Here is an 18422-nt window from a genome sequence, read left to right on the forward strand (position 1 = left end):
TTCAATGATTCGATTTCCCTGATTAAGCAAATCTTCGTTTCGCGAGCTCGATCCTCCATCTCTCGCATTGCGTCCTGTTATCCGTCTCGTCTGTATATAAATGCCGACGTGGCCGCATAATGCATATTATCACGCATACAATCGTCCAGCTTCAATTGGTTCATCACGAATAAAGCTCGTTGATGCCTCGTGCAATTGTATACTCAGCCGGCGAAATCCCCTTGTAAGTTGTTAATTTTATGCATAAGAGGCGTACGGATCGAGATGATTCCTGCATTACATGCGTCTTGTAATCTTGCATTAAGCCCGATTAGCAGAGGCTCTCAGCCAATGGTAAATCGCATTCTCATGTTTCATGCATCACGCAATTTAGAATTACACGTACTTTTTCTCATTATCCTCTCGAAAATTTTATATCTCTTTATATTCTTTCGCTTCCCCGGAAGACGATGGGGAGGATCGATAAAATTTTTCGTTGATTTCTTAGAATGGAAACTGTACAATTTTTGGGGGGGCTTCCATGCAACTTTCCATACGAATAGTTTTTCAAAATCTTAATACAAGATTGATATATACAAGAATATAAAATTTTAATACGTTTTAAATTATATTCAAATTATTATAAAATAAAAATATCAAACAAATCGCACCGAATATACAAGGTGCTAGTGCTTTCTTGTGATTATACTATCAATTAATGCAGCTTTTGCGAGAGACTGACTTTACCGATTTGAAACATATAAGAATCATTCTTTATCGACAATTTCTTTTATTTATTATTCAACTTTCAAAATTTATTTGACACTCGTAGTACTGTATAAGTATACAAATTTTATTATATTTTAACCAGGGTTGGCAACGTTACTCTATAAAAGTAACCGTTACCGTTACCGTTACCCGTTACTTTTTGTAAAAAGTTACCGTTACTCGTTACTGATTTTAAAAAGTAACGCGTTAACGTTACCGTTTATTTTGGAAAGTAACGATTCGTTACTTTCTCGTTATGTTTTTGTTTTTTGTTATGTTTATGCTAAAATAATTAGATTATAAAATTATTTAATAATCAATATTAAATGTAATAATCTATGTTACAATTAAAAACTCTAAATTAGTCTCTATATAGCGAGCTTTTTTTATATTAAACTTATTTAACGATTCTAATTTTTTATGTTAATATCTTTACTTTTTAATACACTTATCTTTATAGGAATTTAAATTGTAATTTACAAATTTCAATTTTATCGAAAATTTTTATCAAACATTGTTTTTAAATATTGATAAGAGAAATATTGATATTATTAAGAGTGTATTTCAATATTCACTGTCAGTATTGTAAAATCTATAATTTACGTTACTATACGATTTTCAGTACTGGCAGTGACTATCGGAATGAAGCCTATGATAGAAGGCTAGAAAATATTTTTCAAAAAATACATCTATGGAATAGATATAAGATAATAAAGAAGCAAAAAATAACGATAAAAGTAACGGCTAATTCGTTACCGTTACCGTTACAAACAGAAAAAAGTAACGATCGTTACCGAAAAAATGCGTTACTTCCCAACCCTGATTTTAACGATAGATTTGGGAAGGGATTAAAATTAAAATTTTTCTCATTATTTTATTATAATAACGTGATACGATTTTAATTTGACGATCGCTTATAAAGATATCTAAAGATTCCAAGCGAAATTTAATTAGTCCAATCAATTGTCTAAAAGCCAACTCTATCTTAATCGAAAGAATTAATTAAATAGTAAAAGAAATTATGACATCTCCAGTTCCTTACATGGGGAAGTGTGATTTATCATTTTCGTTGCTGAATTTTGCTGCCGCGAATTCACGTTTTTAAATCGACAGATCGCATGAATAATTGGAAAGTCTGTATACGCAAAACTTTCTAATCACTATATATGCATGCCGAAACTTTTAGCATATATGTACCGACTGCCTCTGTTAGAGTCCGAAACTTTCATAATATGTGTCGCGATCGTGAATTATCATTTTCTACTGTAAACGCGATTTATTCAATCTATTGCAGCACGGTAATTCTATTGACTCGCGCTCTTCCATCGATTTCCATGCATTAAAAAAAATCCCCGGGCGTTTAGTCTCGTTCGACAAGCATAATCTTTACACGCGTAAAACAAAATCTTGATTCTATTAGGTTACAGTATACAAAACAGCTACAATTGCAATAATTTATTCCATTTCGCGAGCACCATTTTGTGCGCAACGTTACATCTGCAATGTTACGAAATGCACGTCTTAAATATTCAAGCGTTTCCTAGAAATATAAATTGGCGGCGCAAAACGCAAACATTGCTTTCCTTTTCTCTTTAACTCCTCTTTCCCCATATACTTCAACGTCCAACGATGCTAAAACGAGCTATTTCAACTGTCTATTCTACGTTATATGTAACATTTTATTATCCATCGATGCCAAATTCTCTCTTCGCGGAAGTTTGCGAACGTCGATCAGTCGGCCAAAATTTTTGCCTCCACACCGGAATAACAGAAAGAGAGAGAGAGAGAGAGAGAGAGAGAGAGATCACGGGGATGGCGGCCTTTTCGTGCGACGATCGCAAACGAAATTCCAACTCGCGACTTGTGCCAAGGTAAACGGCAGAATAATGGTTATTTTTAAATCAACGGAGGCAGTGGAGGAAAAAGGGGGAATGAATATAGAAAAATAAATTTCGCGAATAATTTTCTCGGTATTAGTAGTACAATGTATCCGGCTGTGCTGCGATTTTCTTTACTCGCGCAGCTCCCGCGAGCTCGTATAACCGGACTGCGTAAGTTACGAGGCAGAGCCGCCGTTCCTCGGCTCGTACACCGCAATTAGCGGTGATCTATCGTGTAAATATGTAATAACGCGATATAACAATGTAACATCGTCCCCGCCTCCGACTCTGCACGCCGCGCGTTTTAAGCGTTTCGTTTCACAGCGCCCCGTATAAAAAAAAAAAAAAAAAAAATATGACGACGGCGGTGTATCGAGTTACCCGCGGAATCCCCTCATTTGCCGCCAACCCTTTGCCTATCCCGTTTTTCCCATCCTCCCCCTCCCCCTCCCCCTCCTCCCCCCGATCCCCCGGCACCCTCTCTCTCTCTCTCGTTATTCTCCTCCCCTCTTTTTTTCTCCCTCCTTCTCTTTCTCTATCGTGGAGGAAATAGTATAGTGAGCGGATCGACGATGCGATTTAAACGTTAGCACGCGATTTGCATACGTGCCGATGTCCCTAACGGAAGTATGTATGTATGTATGTATGTATGTATATAGGGTGAATTCCGAAGGGGATGCGATAGCGCCGGTACACACGACCGCGCGTACATAATCACTTTTTTACTCTGTACCGGTCCCCCTACCTGTGTTCGCTGGTCCGGCGTGCTTTGGACAGCGCTTTTAATGCTATTTTCTTCGTAGCGTGAATATAATGGAAATGAAGTAACGTCAATCGGATATACTCGTCTCTCTCTTTCTGTCTTTCTGCTATTATTTCTTTGGTCAACAAACTTTTAAAAATAAAAGCCTCATCGAATTACTAGAAAAAGTTCATATTACATTCCATGGAATAGAACGGAATGAAATATTGTATATAAAATGTAATCGATAATAAAAATATGACTAATAATACAATATAAGAGCAAAACAAAGACTCGTGACATTTGGAAAAGGATAGGGAACTGTAATAAATTAGATTTAGAATTTTGAAAACAATCTTAGTTTGATTTTCGATTATTTCCGCGATTGTCTCATCCGCAAAATTGTATCTTAAGCGTGAAATTGTTATCACAATCTTCAATTGTAATTAAAGAAAATGCGATGTCTCTTTATGGCATAGTCGGATTGTGCGCGATTTCTCAAATTTTCGACCGATCAACGTCAATTGCGATAAGTAATGTGTATCGAATTAACCCCATTCGGGATCGGGATTGTCGTCGCATGAACGGCACGCGTGCGTCATCAGGCTTTTAACAAACTTGACGACAAAGGCTGTTATAATTGGGGAGGGTAGTAACAAAGCCCTCGCTCATAATGAACTTCTCTTTATCTCGCGCTGAATAAATTTCAATCCCAATTTCATAAATGTGACACGCTACCGTTCCTCGTGCTGGCTGATCGTAATCCGGATCTATTAATACATGTGCGTAATTATATAAAATATTATATTATCATCACTTTTATTTGCCCGTCAGTTTTTAGAATTTAGAATTCTCAATTAATGGTTTAAAGAAATTAAATTAATTAACAAGCTTCTGATTTTTTGGCAGATATTTTTTTTTTAAGTATAATTGGGAATAAATTGTAGTATGTATCTTTTGTAGTCTCTTTGTAAATTAACTTTTTATAAAAAAAACTTTGCCGTTCTGCAAAATTTTATAAAAAGATCATGTTTTCTCTTTACAAAATGATTGAATTTTACCAAGAGTCTGCGACATATAATTTCTATAAAAGACATCGTATATTTGCGAAGAGCTGGAATCTTGAGTTTGCGTTTATGTGCCGTAAATTAAAATACGCGATTGTTTTAGAGGATTTAAAACGATTATGAGAGGGATGCAACGAAGTTTATCTCGCGTACATGTACGATCTTCAACATTTCGCGCGTGTTCCTTATGTCAACACATAAGAGCGCAGGAACCAAGTGGGAAGCCCGCGCGGCCGAACACTTCTGTAGATGCACTTAACACAGCGATAATATTATGTCTCGTTGGAACAGTTGGCGGTTGAGGAGGCCGGAATGGTCGGCGGCCAACCATTTGCGGCCAAATCGGTCGCGACGAAGAAACCGCGACGAGACTCACTCGCGGCGTACTTGCGGCGTCGGGACGCCCTTGCTTGCCAACATATACCGATTGTACATCACGGTAATGGTCCGCATTATTTGATCTCGATATTTTTTCGACAAACTCGCCAAAAATATTCTGCACGTTTTTAGCGAGAGACGAGTTACAGCGACAAAAAATCTAGAATTTCGTTTTCTTCCATTGAGAAAATTGTAATCGCAAAGTCTTTTAATATTCAGTATTCTTTATTAAATTTCAGACAACAAGGAATATACAGGGTGACCCATTTTAACTTAGGCAGCCAAATAACTCGAAAAATAAGCACACTACGAAAAAATGTTTAGAATCAAAATTTTGTCATTTCGAGGGGGACGTACAATGACGTTAAAATGAGCCCCCCCACCCCTTCCCCTGGGCGGTGAGGGGGGGCTCATTTTAACGTCATTGTACGTCCCCCTCGAAATGACAAAATTTTGATTCTAAACATTTTTTCGTAGTGTGCTTATTTTTCGAGTTATTTGGCTGCCTAAGTTAAAATGGGTCACCCTGTATATACCATTGATAAGAATCCGCGCATATATGTAAGAGATTTCTTCTTCACCGCGAGTTACATAATTTGAAGAATACGCGTGTTTCCGCTTTCGCGTGATTCCTCTCACCTATTTAATTTTATTGCGTCGCTCACACACGCATGTAAACCCATTTATCTCCTCGTCCCATTGCCGGCGGTTTTAAAGTCCGCGGTTAGGTCAGCGAACGTGCCATCCTGGCGTCTCGCGTAAACCAGATCGTAAACCGGCAACTTCATTTCTTTAATGAGCATGTAAATTCCGCGCGACGACCCCGAACGCGATTTTGCCGCGCGGACGCGCGACGACAAGCGCGCACGTATCCACCGTAAATTCAGCTTTCGCGTTGATATCGCGGAACGCGTCGAGAATTTCGTTATGGCAATCATGCACAGCGACGACGCGGCCGTTCCGCTCCCAGCGGCCTTGCGACGCCGGAAGACGAGAGACGTCGGGAACTGCCGAGACGACAGAGGTGTCGACCGGCGCGAAAAGTAGATTTACGTTCCTTTTTTTTTTTTTTATATATTTCGCCCGAGACGACGCGCATTTCCGACGAAGGAGAAAGCGAGATTAATGAATATTCAGGAGCAACTGAGCACGGAGTTGAACTGTGCACTGCTTGGCGTGAGATGAGAGAAGAGACGGAGACAGAGAGAGAGAGAGAGAGAAAGAGAAATAAAATGGTCAACCGGGAAGGAGGCTGAGAGAAGAGGGACTTTCTCTCTGAGGAGGGAGGGAGAGAAAGAGAGATAGGGAACGAGAAAATGCCGTGACGTTAACGCGATTAATTTACTGGGAACTTTACATTTTAATATTTATCCCAGGGACGCTTTCCCTGACCTCCTTCCCTTTCACCCCTTCGTCTTTCCCTCATCTTTTTCTTCACTTTTTCCTCGTCTTTGTTTTTTGCCCGAGCTCGTCTCACTTTCTCGCGCGACTCTAATCTCATCCTTTTTTTTTAGTCTTCCTCGCACATTTTGCCGGTCTCTCTTTTCAAGTTTTTTCGCCCTTATTTACCCTGGTGGAATCGCGCGCGACGAAAGCTGCGCTTTGAAAGTTGGGTATAATAATAGTCTCCCACGCGAACTAAGAAGCCAATGAGACAGAGGGGATGGATGGAAAATGCGCGTTTAAAAATTCATCGCTTTAAGGAACGACGATTTACGCTATTAAGGCATTTGAAAGATAAGCTTTCATCCCGTGACACAAGATTAATAATATTTTTATGGATGTAACACATCTTAAATATTAAAATATATTGTATAATTGCAGAGTTGGGAAAGTTACTTTATAAAAGTAACTCGTTACCGTTACCGTTATTTTTTCTAAAAAGTAACTCGTTGCCGTTACTCGTTACCAATTTTAAAAAGTAACTCGTTACCGTTACAGTTACTAAAAAGTAACGAGTCGTTACAATTTCCGTTACTTTTTTACAATACAAACTAATAAATTATTTTGCATAAGAAAAACTTTTAAAAAATTGTAAGCAAGATTTCATTCAAGGTTTATTACAAAATAAATGATTAAATTTTATCGAAATTTTTTATTAATTTTTAATAAAATTTGTTACTCCATAGTATCATCATTTAAATGCCCTCTTTGTGGTGTTAATACAGAGCCACCGATGCTAAACATTCTTTCTACAGATGCACCGCTTGGTAGAGTTGTATTATATTTAATAAAAAGTTTTTTAAGTTTTGGATAGTAGTTTAACATTTCTATATTACAATTATTTGATTTTAAAAACCGTTGCAATTCTTCTCGTTCAGAATCATTTTGCACCGTTTTTTGATCAAAAATGAAAAAATCATCGTGATCGTCAGATTTTCCAGCTTTTGAAGAATTTTCAGTTGATCGGATTCCCAATAAATCCTCCAAGTAATTTTCAGCACGTTTTCTTTTTTCTCCGGTTAACCAGTTTAACTTAAATTTTGGATGTAAACATGCTGCTATTATTAATTCTTTTGTTCCAAATATTGTAAGAAATCTAAAATCAAATATAGTAAATTAAGCGACATTGTTTGTTTTATTGAAATTAATACTTTTGAATCAATAGTTTACAATAAAATAATATTTTTCAATTAAATCCTTATTTAAAATTAAATAACATATGTATTAATCAAATTAATAAGTTACCTTTTATTTAAACCTTGCTGAATAGCTTCAACTAATGAATGGCAATCTATAAGGTCAGATTTATTGAGATTTTCTAATTTTCGTTGCAAGGTACTTAGAACTGTTAGTAAATGAGAGCTCTGCTTTTCCGAAAAGATAAAACTCTCATTGGATATCGCGCGTCGCGTCATCGCACTGGTCTGCAAGAGCCATAAGTTGATCAATCACATTCAAGCATTTTTACAACATAATAAAAATGCTAATTGGTCGATTTGCTTACGGCTTTACGGTTAAGATAAAAATTTTATCACGCACAATAGCAAGAATAATATCTTAAATAAATCAAAAAATTAGAAAAAAGTAACGATAAAAGTAACTGTTAAATTCGTTACTCGTTACCGAAAAATGTAACGAAGTTACTTTTTCCGTTACAAATAAAATTTGTAACGCCATTACCGTTACAGTTACCGAAAAAAAGTAACTGTAACGGTAACGGCGTTACAAGTAACGCGTTACATCTCAACCCTGTATAATTGTATACATAGATATTCATGTATTGTTATAGGTATATACAAGATATATAGATTCTTTTAATTTTTCATATAAAAAATTGTAACTATATACTTTAAATTTATTATTTATAATTATTTTATTATTTTAAAATTATTATTTATAATGAATTTTGAAATATATTACACAACAAGTTTACGAGAACAAAATTTCGAGCGTTAACTTACAAATTTACACGAATTTAAGAATAATAAGAAGATTTTTTTTTTTTTTTTCCACGAAACCCCACTACATTAACGATCGTTAAACAGGCTTAACAGCTTTCTTCTTAAACTTCTTCTCTGATTAGAAATATTCTTAATTAAGCACATTTCTCGTTCCCTTTCTCCTTCCTCATACTCCCTATCTCATCTCTCGTCGGACTGATCTTTTATTTGCGCTCACAACGATCCATTGTGCGTGTGTGCGTGCTCACAGACACGTTGGATGAAGCCTGTCCTGAAACTCGATATCGATCGGAAAACACTACGCGCGCGTGCATTGCGTGTCCTATATTTATTTAATTAGTCGAGCGATGGGAAGAAAACGAGAGTTGACGCCGCGGGACATTACAGATAGATTGCTTGGTTACCACCCGTCGAGCCTCTAATCAAACTTGGCGCCAACTACAATGTAATAAAAACGCAGATGCGATGGTGCATGATAGACAGAGCGAGCGGTATCGATTATTGTTCGACGTTTGATGCGGAAAATCTGCTCGTTCTTTCTCTCTTTTAATCCCCGTTGATTTCGCAACGAACGGTATGTAAATATTTCAGTTTAATTTAATCAACACGATAAATAATCTCCCTCTACGTTAACGGATAAATGCATTTTTTCACGCGACTTTTCACATACATTTGAGTGAAAATTCCTACGTGGAGAACAAGTTATTTCTAATCATAACATTATCGCATGTATTTGATCGTCGGCATCATATAAAAGATTAATATCGGGAAAATCTGTGTTAGAGAAATGGAGGAAAATTATTCAAGATTGAATATTAGAGCATCTTTTCCATCCTAAATCTCGGAATATTGCCTAAAGAGCCGACGATCGAGACTTTATCGAAAATCGCAGCTAGTAATTTCTGCGTCTTCCTACGAGAACACGTGCGCGGAAGCCTGCAGGATGTCGAAGCAGGGTATAGAACGAAAGGAGACAGAGAGAGAGAGAGAGAGAGAGAGAGAGAGAGGGGACCGTAGGTAATAAGGACCGAAGGAGGATGCGCAATCGATGGAGCAAAGAGGCGAGGGAGGACTGATCGGTTGGGATCTTTGCATCCATGTACCTATAGCGTGCTCAGGGGGGTTATGCGCAGGAGCTTCGTAATAATATAGATGACTCCGACGCGATTAGTAACGCGCAAGCTTCGAGGGAATGGTCCTTCAGAGATGCTTACCAGGCGTTTCGCTATCTTCTCTATCTCTCTATTTCCCTATCTATTTATCTCTATCTCCTCTCTCCATCCCTCTTGTTGCTTCTAATATTCAAGCTTGCCTGGCAAGCAAGCCCTTGCTCGATCCTCCTCGCTCGATTCTCGTTCCCTTCACCGAACGCTTGATAAACGAACGCCACCCTCTCTCGTACGCTCGAGGTGATCCCCCGAGGCCTTTTCTCGAAGCCTATCCGCTGCTTAGCACACGTTCCGCATACATTTTTAATCGATTCGACACGGTTTCTCGTTCCGGCGAACCAGCCGACTCAACAGTGATTTCGATTCGGCCGAGTTACCGTATTTCCACTCGAATAAACCGATCTGTCCTTATTTCTCCAAGAGATACACATTACTATTTTTTCTCCGGATTCAAATTCGTGTCGATTAAATAATTTACCTGTCGATTCTCCTACAACGTCACCGTGTTTTATTAACATGCCCGTTGGAAAGGAGCAAAATCTATTTTCAAACTCGTGAAAATTTAGTTTCATACTATTTAATATATTTGCAAAAAAAAAAAAAAAAAAAAAATACAACTTTTTATCAAGAGACCGAAGAATTGAGCAGACTTTCCGTGATCTCTTCAATGTCATTTTCAATTAATAAAATAAAAGTAATCTTCATGATTAGAGACGTTATACGATAAATGACGAAATCGGTATAAATCATTGAAACCAACATATTATAAAATCCTTAAATTGAACGATCAATTTAATGCTCTCTGTTTGTGGATTAAAATGAATTTATATTAAAAATGGCCAAGGTCTTTGATTTTTATTCTTTACGTAGATATATGCTGAATAGACTCTAAATTATGCCCGATGAGAGTCAGTGATCACGTGACCGCGTTTTTTTTTTTTTTTCGTTTCGGAAATTTCTTTGCGCGCAAAATTGGAATTTGCGGAGACGGAGACTAAAAAAAAAAAAAGCGTTCGTCAAGCGAAATTAGTCTATGGTTACAAAGTCGAGAGACGGTGATAATGGCACTTGTTGGTGCCTCGAAGCTCGGCCGCTCGGGCTTCGTCCTCTGGAATAAAGTTACGGCCATTAACAAAACTAGATTTCTCACTTTAACTCGTCCTAAAAATCCATCGTGTGCGTCAAAATTTAGGGTGGGTAAATTGGCGGCAGTTGCGCGTATTTTTTACACAATACACTTAGAAGATAAAGTCGTTTTCGCGCGAATCTTTCTTGCACCTGGATTTTATAATAATTTATAAATAATAAAAAGAATATGTATTTTATTATATGCCGTTATTTTTTAATTAAAATAAATTTTAAGAAAATTTATAAAAGATATACTGACAAAATTATTAATGCACTAAATAAATCAAATGTATATTATTACAAAGCATACTTATATTATTGGATTATTTCATTTTACAACATGTGCATAATTTGATCAGAGGGTATATTATTATAATATTTTTATATTTTTTGAAATTTCAATTACTATTACAAACATAAATATTTTTCAATTATATTCGTATAGCTGAATTATAATATAAAATGCGTAAAATTATGTGAGAAACATAGAAGACATTGGCCGTCCTTTAGGTTGTAACGAATAACAGCGCAAATAGCGAATGACGCCGTTCAACTTTATATTCCCTCGTGTTTTCTCTCATACGTTTAGGACAAAAACCCGTACAATATTTTAAGTTACCTGAGATTTTTTTCAAAAGACGCACACAATTTATCGCCGGTCCCCCGAGCTTCTTGCCGTGGATAACCAACCCCCGTTCCCCAATCCCTTCGCTCTCTTATGGCGGCACTCTCTTTCATACATAGCTGACATTTACCACCTCCCATATCCACCCTCTCTCATATTACGCGTTGAAATAGCCCTCGCCCCCGAGCGAAGGCGCAGCAGGACGTAATAGCATTCTCGGAGAATTACTTATACCCTCCTGTGACCACCACTCATCGCGGCCAAGTTTCTCTCTTTCCACGGGCTCTTTACCTGATAAAGTCTCTCCTTGTTAAAAGCGTCGGGCACTCTTCTCATTCTCGTCGGAAGTGAAAATAATCAAACATAAAACGCGTTATAAGACGCAAGTATAATCCTCGCTTTCTTTTTTCTTCGACTTTCTCTCTTTTTTTTTTTTTATTTTTTTATACAAGGGATAAGGATAACAATTCAAACGTGATTATTTTATATTAAAAAAATGCTCTGAAGTTTTAAAAGATGAATTTTTAAAGTATATCTAATTCAAGTTACGCGAGAGGGAAAGAAGAGGAAGGGAAAGAAGAGAAATTTTACCATCTTTTTTTAAATTCTTATTGCCACCCCGTTTCGCCATTTACGTAGAAGACGATAACGCGGAATTCTTTAAAATAAATGTACCGCAAAGTGATAAGCATACGCGACATATCGTAGTACGGATTGTAATCCTTCTAAATAAGGAAGCATGTACGTCGTTATGGCTTTCACGCGAATGGCGAAGTACGGTTGCATATATCACGATCAAGTCATCAAGTAGATACGTCCCATCCATACACGGGCATTACGTAATTGCAATGGAACGTTTATATAACGGAATATATTACCGGTTACGTAACGTGCGCGCGGGTGGCATAATATATATCCTAATAAGCGCATGTACATTGCATGCGCGCAAATTAAATGTCATCGTTATTGAATTGCCGCTCAGTAATAAAAAAACGGCGACGTTTATATCGACTAAACTCTTGAGTAAGGAACAAAAAAAGCCATATTCCCCCTTTTCCCCGTCCTCATAAATTCATTCTCTCATCCACACTTAATATTTTTCTCATGTCAAAAATTTCTAAATAAACTTACATTTTTTTAAAATATAAATTTGAACAATGTTATAATTAAGTGTAGGATTTATTTATTACAAATATTTTAGCTTTTCTCTAATGCAATATTATATACTTGTTATATTCCCATTTATTGATATTATATCTATTAGATATTGTTTAAGGATATTTATAAAAAAGGGAGATTTTTTTGGGCATGTAGCCATATTAACAATAAGATATATGAAATAAATTATTAGAAACTTTTTTTCTCGTTGATCTTTTATCATGTATTTATTTTATGTTGTCTTAAAAAAAGGCAATTTTGTCTCTAAATGTATTAACGGTTCTTCAAATATTTAATATATGTAGGGATTTTCCAAAATTTATGTCATACTTTTAATTAAAGATATTATATATTTGTTTACCATTGTTTACAGTTATATTATATTATAAGTAAACAATAAATACTAACCGTCAGATTTTAACGTTATAAAATCGATGTGTATGCAATAGCTTAGTTAATAAATTATTACGAAAATAGATTAATCATATACACATATTTAAATGCGTTAATTATTATTATTAATAAATTTGTAATCTTCTAACAGAAAGTTTAGGTATATTTTTAAAGTGTCCTCTTAAAATAATAGCTACTTTCTATTTATGTACACATATCAATCTATGTTATAATTAAAGGTTATTTAATAATTGGGTTTAACACATTTATAAATTTATCGGTACAAAAAAAGCACACATATATACTATATGATACATTTTTTTCTCTTTCCAATTAATGAAAAGTAATATGATAACAAGTTATATTTATTAAAGTAAACAACCTTTTTTTAAAAAAAAAAATATATATATATATATAACAAACAATGTTAACGTTTCAAGCAATTTCAAGGATCCGTAAATCATCGTGATTCATCTTCGTGAGTAATCACGTATATGACGTTCGATTACTTTTACTCCGCGAGAACCTTGCTAATCAGCGCGTTGGCGAATTAATTTCTGACGTGTGTAATCAATCTGGCGTGTTTTAAGATAACATTACTCGCGTGACTGGCGTTAAAATAGGGGACTGATAGGAACAGTAATTTCATATATATATTGCGTTTGATACGACGGCGGTGCTGACCTTTCCGCCAGCAGAAAAATAGGAACCTTCACTCTGTGTGTGTGTGCGTGTGTGTGCGTGTGCGTGTGGAGGGACGAGGAGGAGGAATCACGTCGACCTGTGAAACGATACGATGTATCTTACGCGTGTGCATGCCCAGAAATGGCTCTACGATTCGCGAGCATATAATTTAGCTTCTCTTTGCACATTACGCTTGACCCTCCATCGGTCGCACATGCATCTGAGAGCTGTATATAGCTGTACTTTGTTTTAACTAAATGTTTTTTTATATAACTCAGAGAGTAGTGCCAACTAGTAAATTAATCTCTTTAAAGATAAAATTTTTGAAATTATGTAATTAGGAAAATTAATTAATTCTTTTATCTCTTTTTGTCAAATTTATAATAAATCTGATTAATGCAAAATGTTACTAGATATATTTAAAAGAAAAATGTCTCAAATTTTATTTTATTTTTTTTTTTATAAGCGAGAGATGTAAATATGAAAATTCTCTTTTTCTCAAGTAAAGTAAAAGTAAAAATTATTTACTTTTGACCCAAAAATTCTTGATCCGAAATATTGTATCGGTTATAGAGGATCTTTCAGAGATGAGACGAGATATCAGTACAAATAATCAAATCCTCTAATAATTATCATATAATTATTCCTTATACTTTATCTCACGCGTTATCTCTAAATGCACGAATGGCTGATTTTCTTGAACATCGCAATCGACGTAGGATTAAAATCTCTCGAATTGAATGCATGTGTTATTTTCTGAATTTCGATCGAGCTAGACTAGAGCTTGGCGTCGTCATCCTCAGGTCGTAGCGTCTATTCTCGCGATGGCGTCCTCCCTCGGATTCGCCGCCGCTATCGATCGCGGTGGCGGCGGTGGCGGTGGCGGCCGTCGAAGAATTCGGGGTGTCAACCGGGAAGGAGGGAAGGGGGAACGTGTCAGTTTCTTTGCGGTTTTATTACACGGCTCGCCGGAGGTGGCAATTTGTTGAAGCCTGCGTTGTCAAAGACCGGAAGTAGGTCCCTCACTCTTTGTCCCGCGCCGATCGACGCCAGCTCGATCCATCTGCAATGGCGAAACACGTGAAAGGGGATGCTCGCTCTTCGTCTCCTTTTTTTTTTTTTTTTTTTCCTCAAACGATCCGTTTTCCCCTAATGCCCGCAAACCTTTTGTGTTTTATTGGCAATGTTCCATTAAAGATATTACGGCCAAGTGGAAGAGCGGATCACACGTAATGGCGCCGCCGTCGGTTTTTTTATTTTTATTTTTATTTTTTTTTTATTTTAAAGATTAAGAATTTAAATATTGTAATAGCAATTCTACTTTCCTTTTTTAATTCTACATTATAAAGCATAAATGGATAGATAATTTTTTTCACAGCGAGTTAAAGCAGATGATATAATTAAAAAAAGAAAGAATATCGGTCACGCATAATGGAAAAATCGTTTCGTATAAATCACTTTTTTTTTTTAACAACAGCTGTATTAATTTAGACGTAACGGACATTTAAACAATCGTCATTATACTGTATTGTCGATGGCGTTGTTCCAGTAATTATTGAATATCGGGCTATAAATATCGGTCGGGAGGATATTGGCATATATCGCGCGTAATTTTTAACACGGCTACGAATTTGTCGTTCAATGAATCACGCGCGGCTCGCGTCGCATGAGCGAGAGAATTCACTTCCCACCTGTTGTTTTTGTATTTGGCGAGGGGTTGAGCGGCTGAATGGGGCGTTTCGGTGGGAAAATATGTGGCCCCATAAAAATCCAAACCACGGCTCAGCAGCATCGAGGTCTCCTCGACGTTGGCCAGGGTAACCCTTATAACGGGTGGCCCCGTATAAATCGTCGCCGGCTCGTTGAGATTCTGCGCGTCGCTCTTTAACTTGTCATTGATGGCCTTCACTGATTTATTTTAACACACCATCATTTTTTTATCGCATGCTGAAGTTGCTAAATACACGTGCGTACACTATAATAATGTCAATTGTGATCACGATTTCTCGTTGATATTTAAAAAAATGTTTTATATTTTATATTCAAGAGTGCTTGGAAACTAAGATGCCTTTTGCAAAATAAGTCTATTATCGTAATCTGAAATTATATACGTATATGCAAAATATAAAAATGTATATGTGCAGGTAGAAAAACATATTATTGAATGTTACATTTATATATGTTGAAGTATAAATTTATATATTTTCGAAATTGTTCAAAGAAGAGAGCACGTCTATCACGTTACGATATGTACAGGGGCTGGTATTTTCCCCGAGATAGAGCAGCGGTATGAGAAATATAGAAGCATTTGCATTCTCGTGACTCACAAACAGTTCCCGTATTCAGGGGTAGCCTGGTTACTTCGACGATAGATCGATATTTGTAGAGAGCGTGTCTAATATCGTCCTCCGGCAATTCCTCGGGCACATCAAGAACATAGACGGTGAAGATCTTTGCCGGTCTACACGGTATAGCGACCTATGTATTATGAATTGTAATATACATAATTTATCACATTTATTCCCGATGAGAAATTCATTTCGAAAATTGCAAAATTTCATTTCGAAGAATAAGTACGGGAATTCCGTCAAAAATAAAACTAGTATTTAACGATCACTGCGTTTAATAAATCCGTAGTATCGCGATTTTATGCGATATTGCAATAATCGAATTAAAGCAAATATATAAATAGGTTGCTTTACGCGAGTTACTGTCAAGATATTCCCGTTAACTTTCAAGCGAGTAAACCCTTTGTACTTTGTTGTATATCCGCAACATATGTTTGTACTACGGGCGGGTAAAATCCATGCAGATCCCGAGATTAGTTGTAAAAGCACTATAAGGCATTCCTCAGGTACTTTAGCTTTAGAAAGATAACACCAGATGTAAAAGTCTCAAAGCAGTAATGCGTTATATATTATTTGCGCCGCGCCAGAATTACTTTGTCAGCCATAATTTATTTATAAAGCGATATTAAAATATCTGTGATAAGCGCGGAGCTAATTAAGGCGTGAAAATTCGTCGGTACGGGAGAGTATTCACCTTTTTGTAGAAACGAGCGCCTGTCACTTTGTGAAAACCCTTTTTATACACGGCCTGAAAGTCCTCGATGTTGCTGAACTTGAAGAGAATGCCGGTGGCGGTTTTCGTCAAAGAAAATGCGCCTCTATAGATCATATAATAGAGGGTCGTTTTGATTATAATATAAAAATCGATTATGGAAAATATATTCAGGTTCATTCTGTTTGGCTTCGCGATGTTAATTGTGAGTGAATTTCTGCCATCCTCGCGTGCTGGTTGCCGATGTGCAAAAAAGTTTATGCTCATAATACATATACACACACATACACCGAATCGGAGTACGTAGTCGGTTTAATGGATTTGTTGTCCGACCTGTTACTGCTTCTACTACTTCGCGCGACGCGCCAGCTGACTTAACTACTTTTAGATTCGATCCGAACGCGAAGCACTTTAGAATTTCTTGTGGATTAAACTAAGCGATAGTCGAAATAATCTACGCAATAGTCAGGAAGAAGTTATGAGTCAGTGAGAATAAAATTTTAGCATAAACCAAGATTTTTATGCGTATAAAATAATTTAGTATTATATATAATTCGGTAATTCTTATTTTTCAAACTTCAAAGAATATAAAATAATTCATTTTTGTAAATGTAAATTCATTCAAAAATATAATTTATATCTTCTCATTTCTAAATTTTCGGTTTCGTTTTAAAAGATGGAAAAAGTAAAAGTAGTCATAAAAAAAAAAAAAGTGATACAATGAAACAAGATAATCCATCACAGATCGATTTAAAAAGGCAACGATATTAAAGATTTGATCAAATTACAAATTTCTAAATATTCCTTATAATTTTGCATAAATGCGTGTATATTTTTTTGCAATAATGATAGTGCAAATTTCTCGGACCGCGGAATGCAAGATAAAGTAATTAAAACACCGATGACGCTTCAAGCTCGTTCATTATAGTTATCGGAGCACACGCCCGTTTTAACATTTCTTTCTCTCTCCCTTTCTCTCGCTTTCTCTCTTATCGGGATCCGGAAGGTAAACCCTCGTGTCGAATGGCAAGCCGTGGTGGCTCGCCAAAGTGGTTCTCACCGGAAGTTCATCTTCTCGCAGATGGTGGCGGCCTTCTCCATGCTCAGCTCGTGGCTCGGGGTGAGCAGGAAGGCGCCCTTGGTGAGAAAATCGTTCTCGCTGACTTCCGAATCGCTGTCGACCTGGTCCTGCCAGTCGGCGGAGCCGCGACGGCCTTCCTGATTCAGGCGCAACATCGAGCTACTCTTTGACGTCGACATGTCCTTGTCGCACTGCGCACTGCCACCTTGTTCCGGCTGCGACATCTTTTATAGCGCTGCCAGCGAACCGAGAACTCACGGTGATCTCACGGTATGATGTCGCTCGTGTGAGGGAACGGCTCTATACGTATATTCACGTACGTGTAACGCGTTACGCGAGATCGATCACTCGGGGAAGACGAGACGAGAGGCACGAGATCGGACATACGTCGTGCTACACTGCTCCGGATCGCGTTCCACTACGGTCCTTTTATACGCGCCTACGATGGATGGGCGAGTTAAGTCGACGACGAAGATTGCACGGCAAAAAGTGTCCCTGAGTGTCGCAGCTCGACGAGCAGTCAGTTATAATAATCCCTTGATTGCTATTGATGCGCACAAGAGCGAGAAAAAGGAAAAATTGACCGCGAAGATTCAATTGCGCGAGAAAAAAGAAGGATAGACCGCAAAGGTTCGGTTCCTCGTTCAATCGTTGCTACGAATACGTGTTGTCAAAAGAGACGTTGTTACAGATACTCCGAATGATATTATACAATATATATGTAATAATCAGGGTTGGGAAGTAACGCGTTACTTGTAACGCCGTTACCGTTACAGTTACTTTTTTTCGGTAACTGTAACGGTAATGGCGTTACAAATTTTATTTGTAACGGAAAAAGTAACTTCGTTACATTTTTCGGTAACGAGTAACGAATTTAACAGTTACTTTTATCCTTACTTTTTTCAA

At 37.0% G+C, this 18422-nt stretch overlaps 1 protein-coding gene and 1 long non-coding RNA gene across 2 annotated transcripts in view; one reads left to right on the plus strand and one right to left on the minus strand.

Moving 5' to 3' along the window:
* Window positions 1-18422, plus strand: part of LOC138936986 (uncharacterized) — a 129154-nt gene that overhangs the window by 18713 nt on the left and 92019 nt on the right. The gene's annotated exons all lie outside the window — the stretch shown is intronic.
* Window positions 13087-17901, minus strand: LOC138936833 (uncharacterized). Its single transcript, XM_070302578.1, has 5 exons — window positions 17496-17901; window positions 16418-16541; window positions 15703-15853; window positions 15067-15283; window positions 13087-14438 (listed from the first exon to the last, which is right to left on the minus strand). Exons 1-5 carry the CDS (start codon window positions 17738-17740, stop codon window positions 14312-14314), a joined length of 864 nt encoding a protein of 287 aa, XP_070158679.1. The 5' UTR covers window positions 17741-17901; the 3' UTR covers window positions 13087-14311.

Source organism: Polyergus mexicanus, unplaced genomic scaffold (genome assembly GCF_030449975.1).
Source record: "Polyergus mexicanus isolate NDT 795.1 unplaced genomic scaffold, iyPolMexi1.0 SCAF_10, whole genome shotgun sequence".
Classification (NCBI taxonomy): Eukaryota; Metazoa; Arthropoda; class Insecta; order Hymenoptera; family Formicidae; genus Polyergus; species Polyergus mexicanus.

Coding starts and splice junctions, on each gene's coding strand:
- LOC138936833 (XM_070302578.1), bottom strand. CDS start 17,740: ATGTCGCAGCCGGAACAAGGTGGCAGTGCGCAGTGCGACAAGGACATG. Junction 16,542..17,495: donor TGCGAGAAGATGAACTTCCG/GTGAGAACCACT, acceptor TATGATCTATAG/AGGCGCATTTTCTTTGACGA. Junction 15,854..16,417: donor GCGCTCGTTTCTACAAAAAG/GTGAATACTCTC, acceptor CATAATACATAG/GTCGCTATACCGTGTAGACC.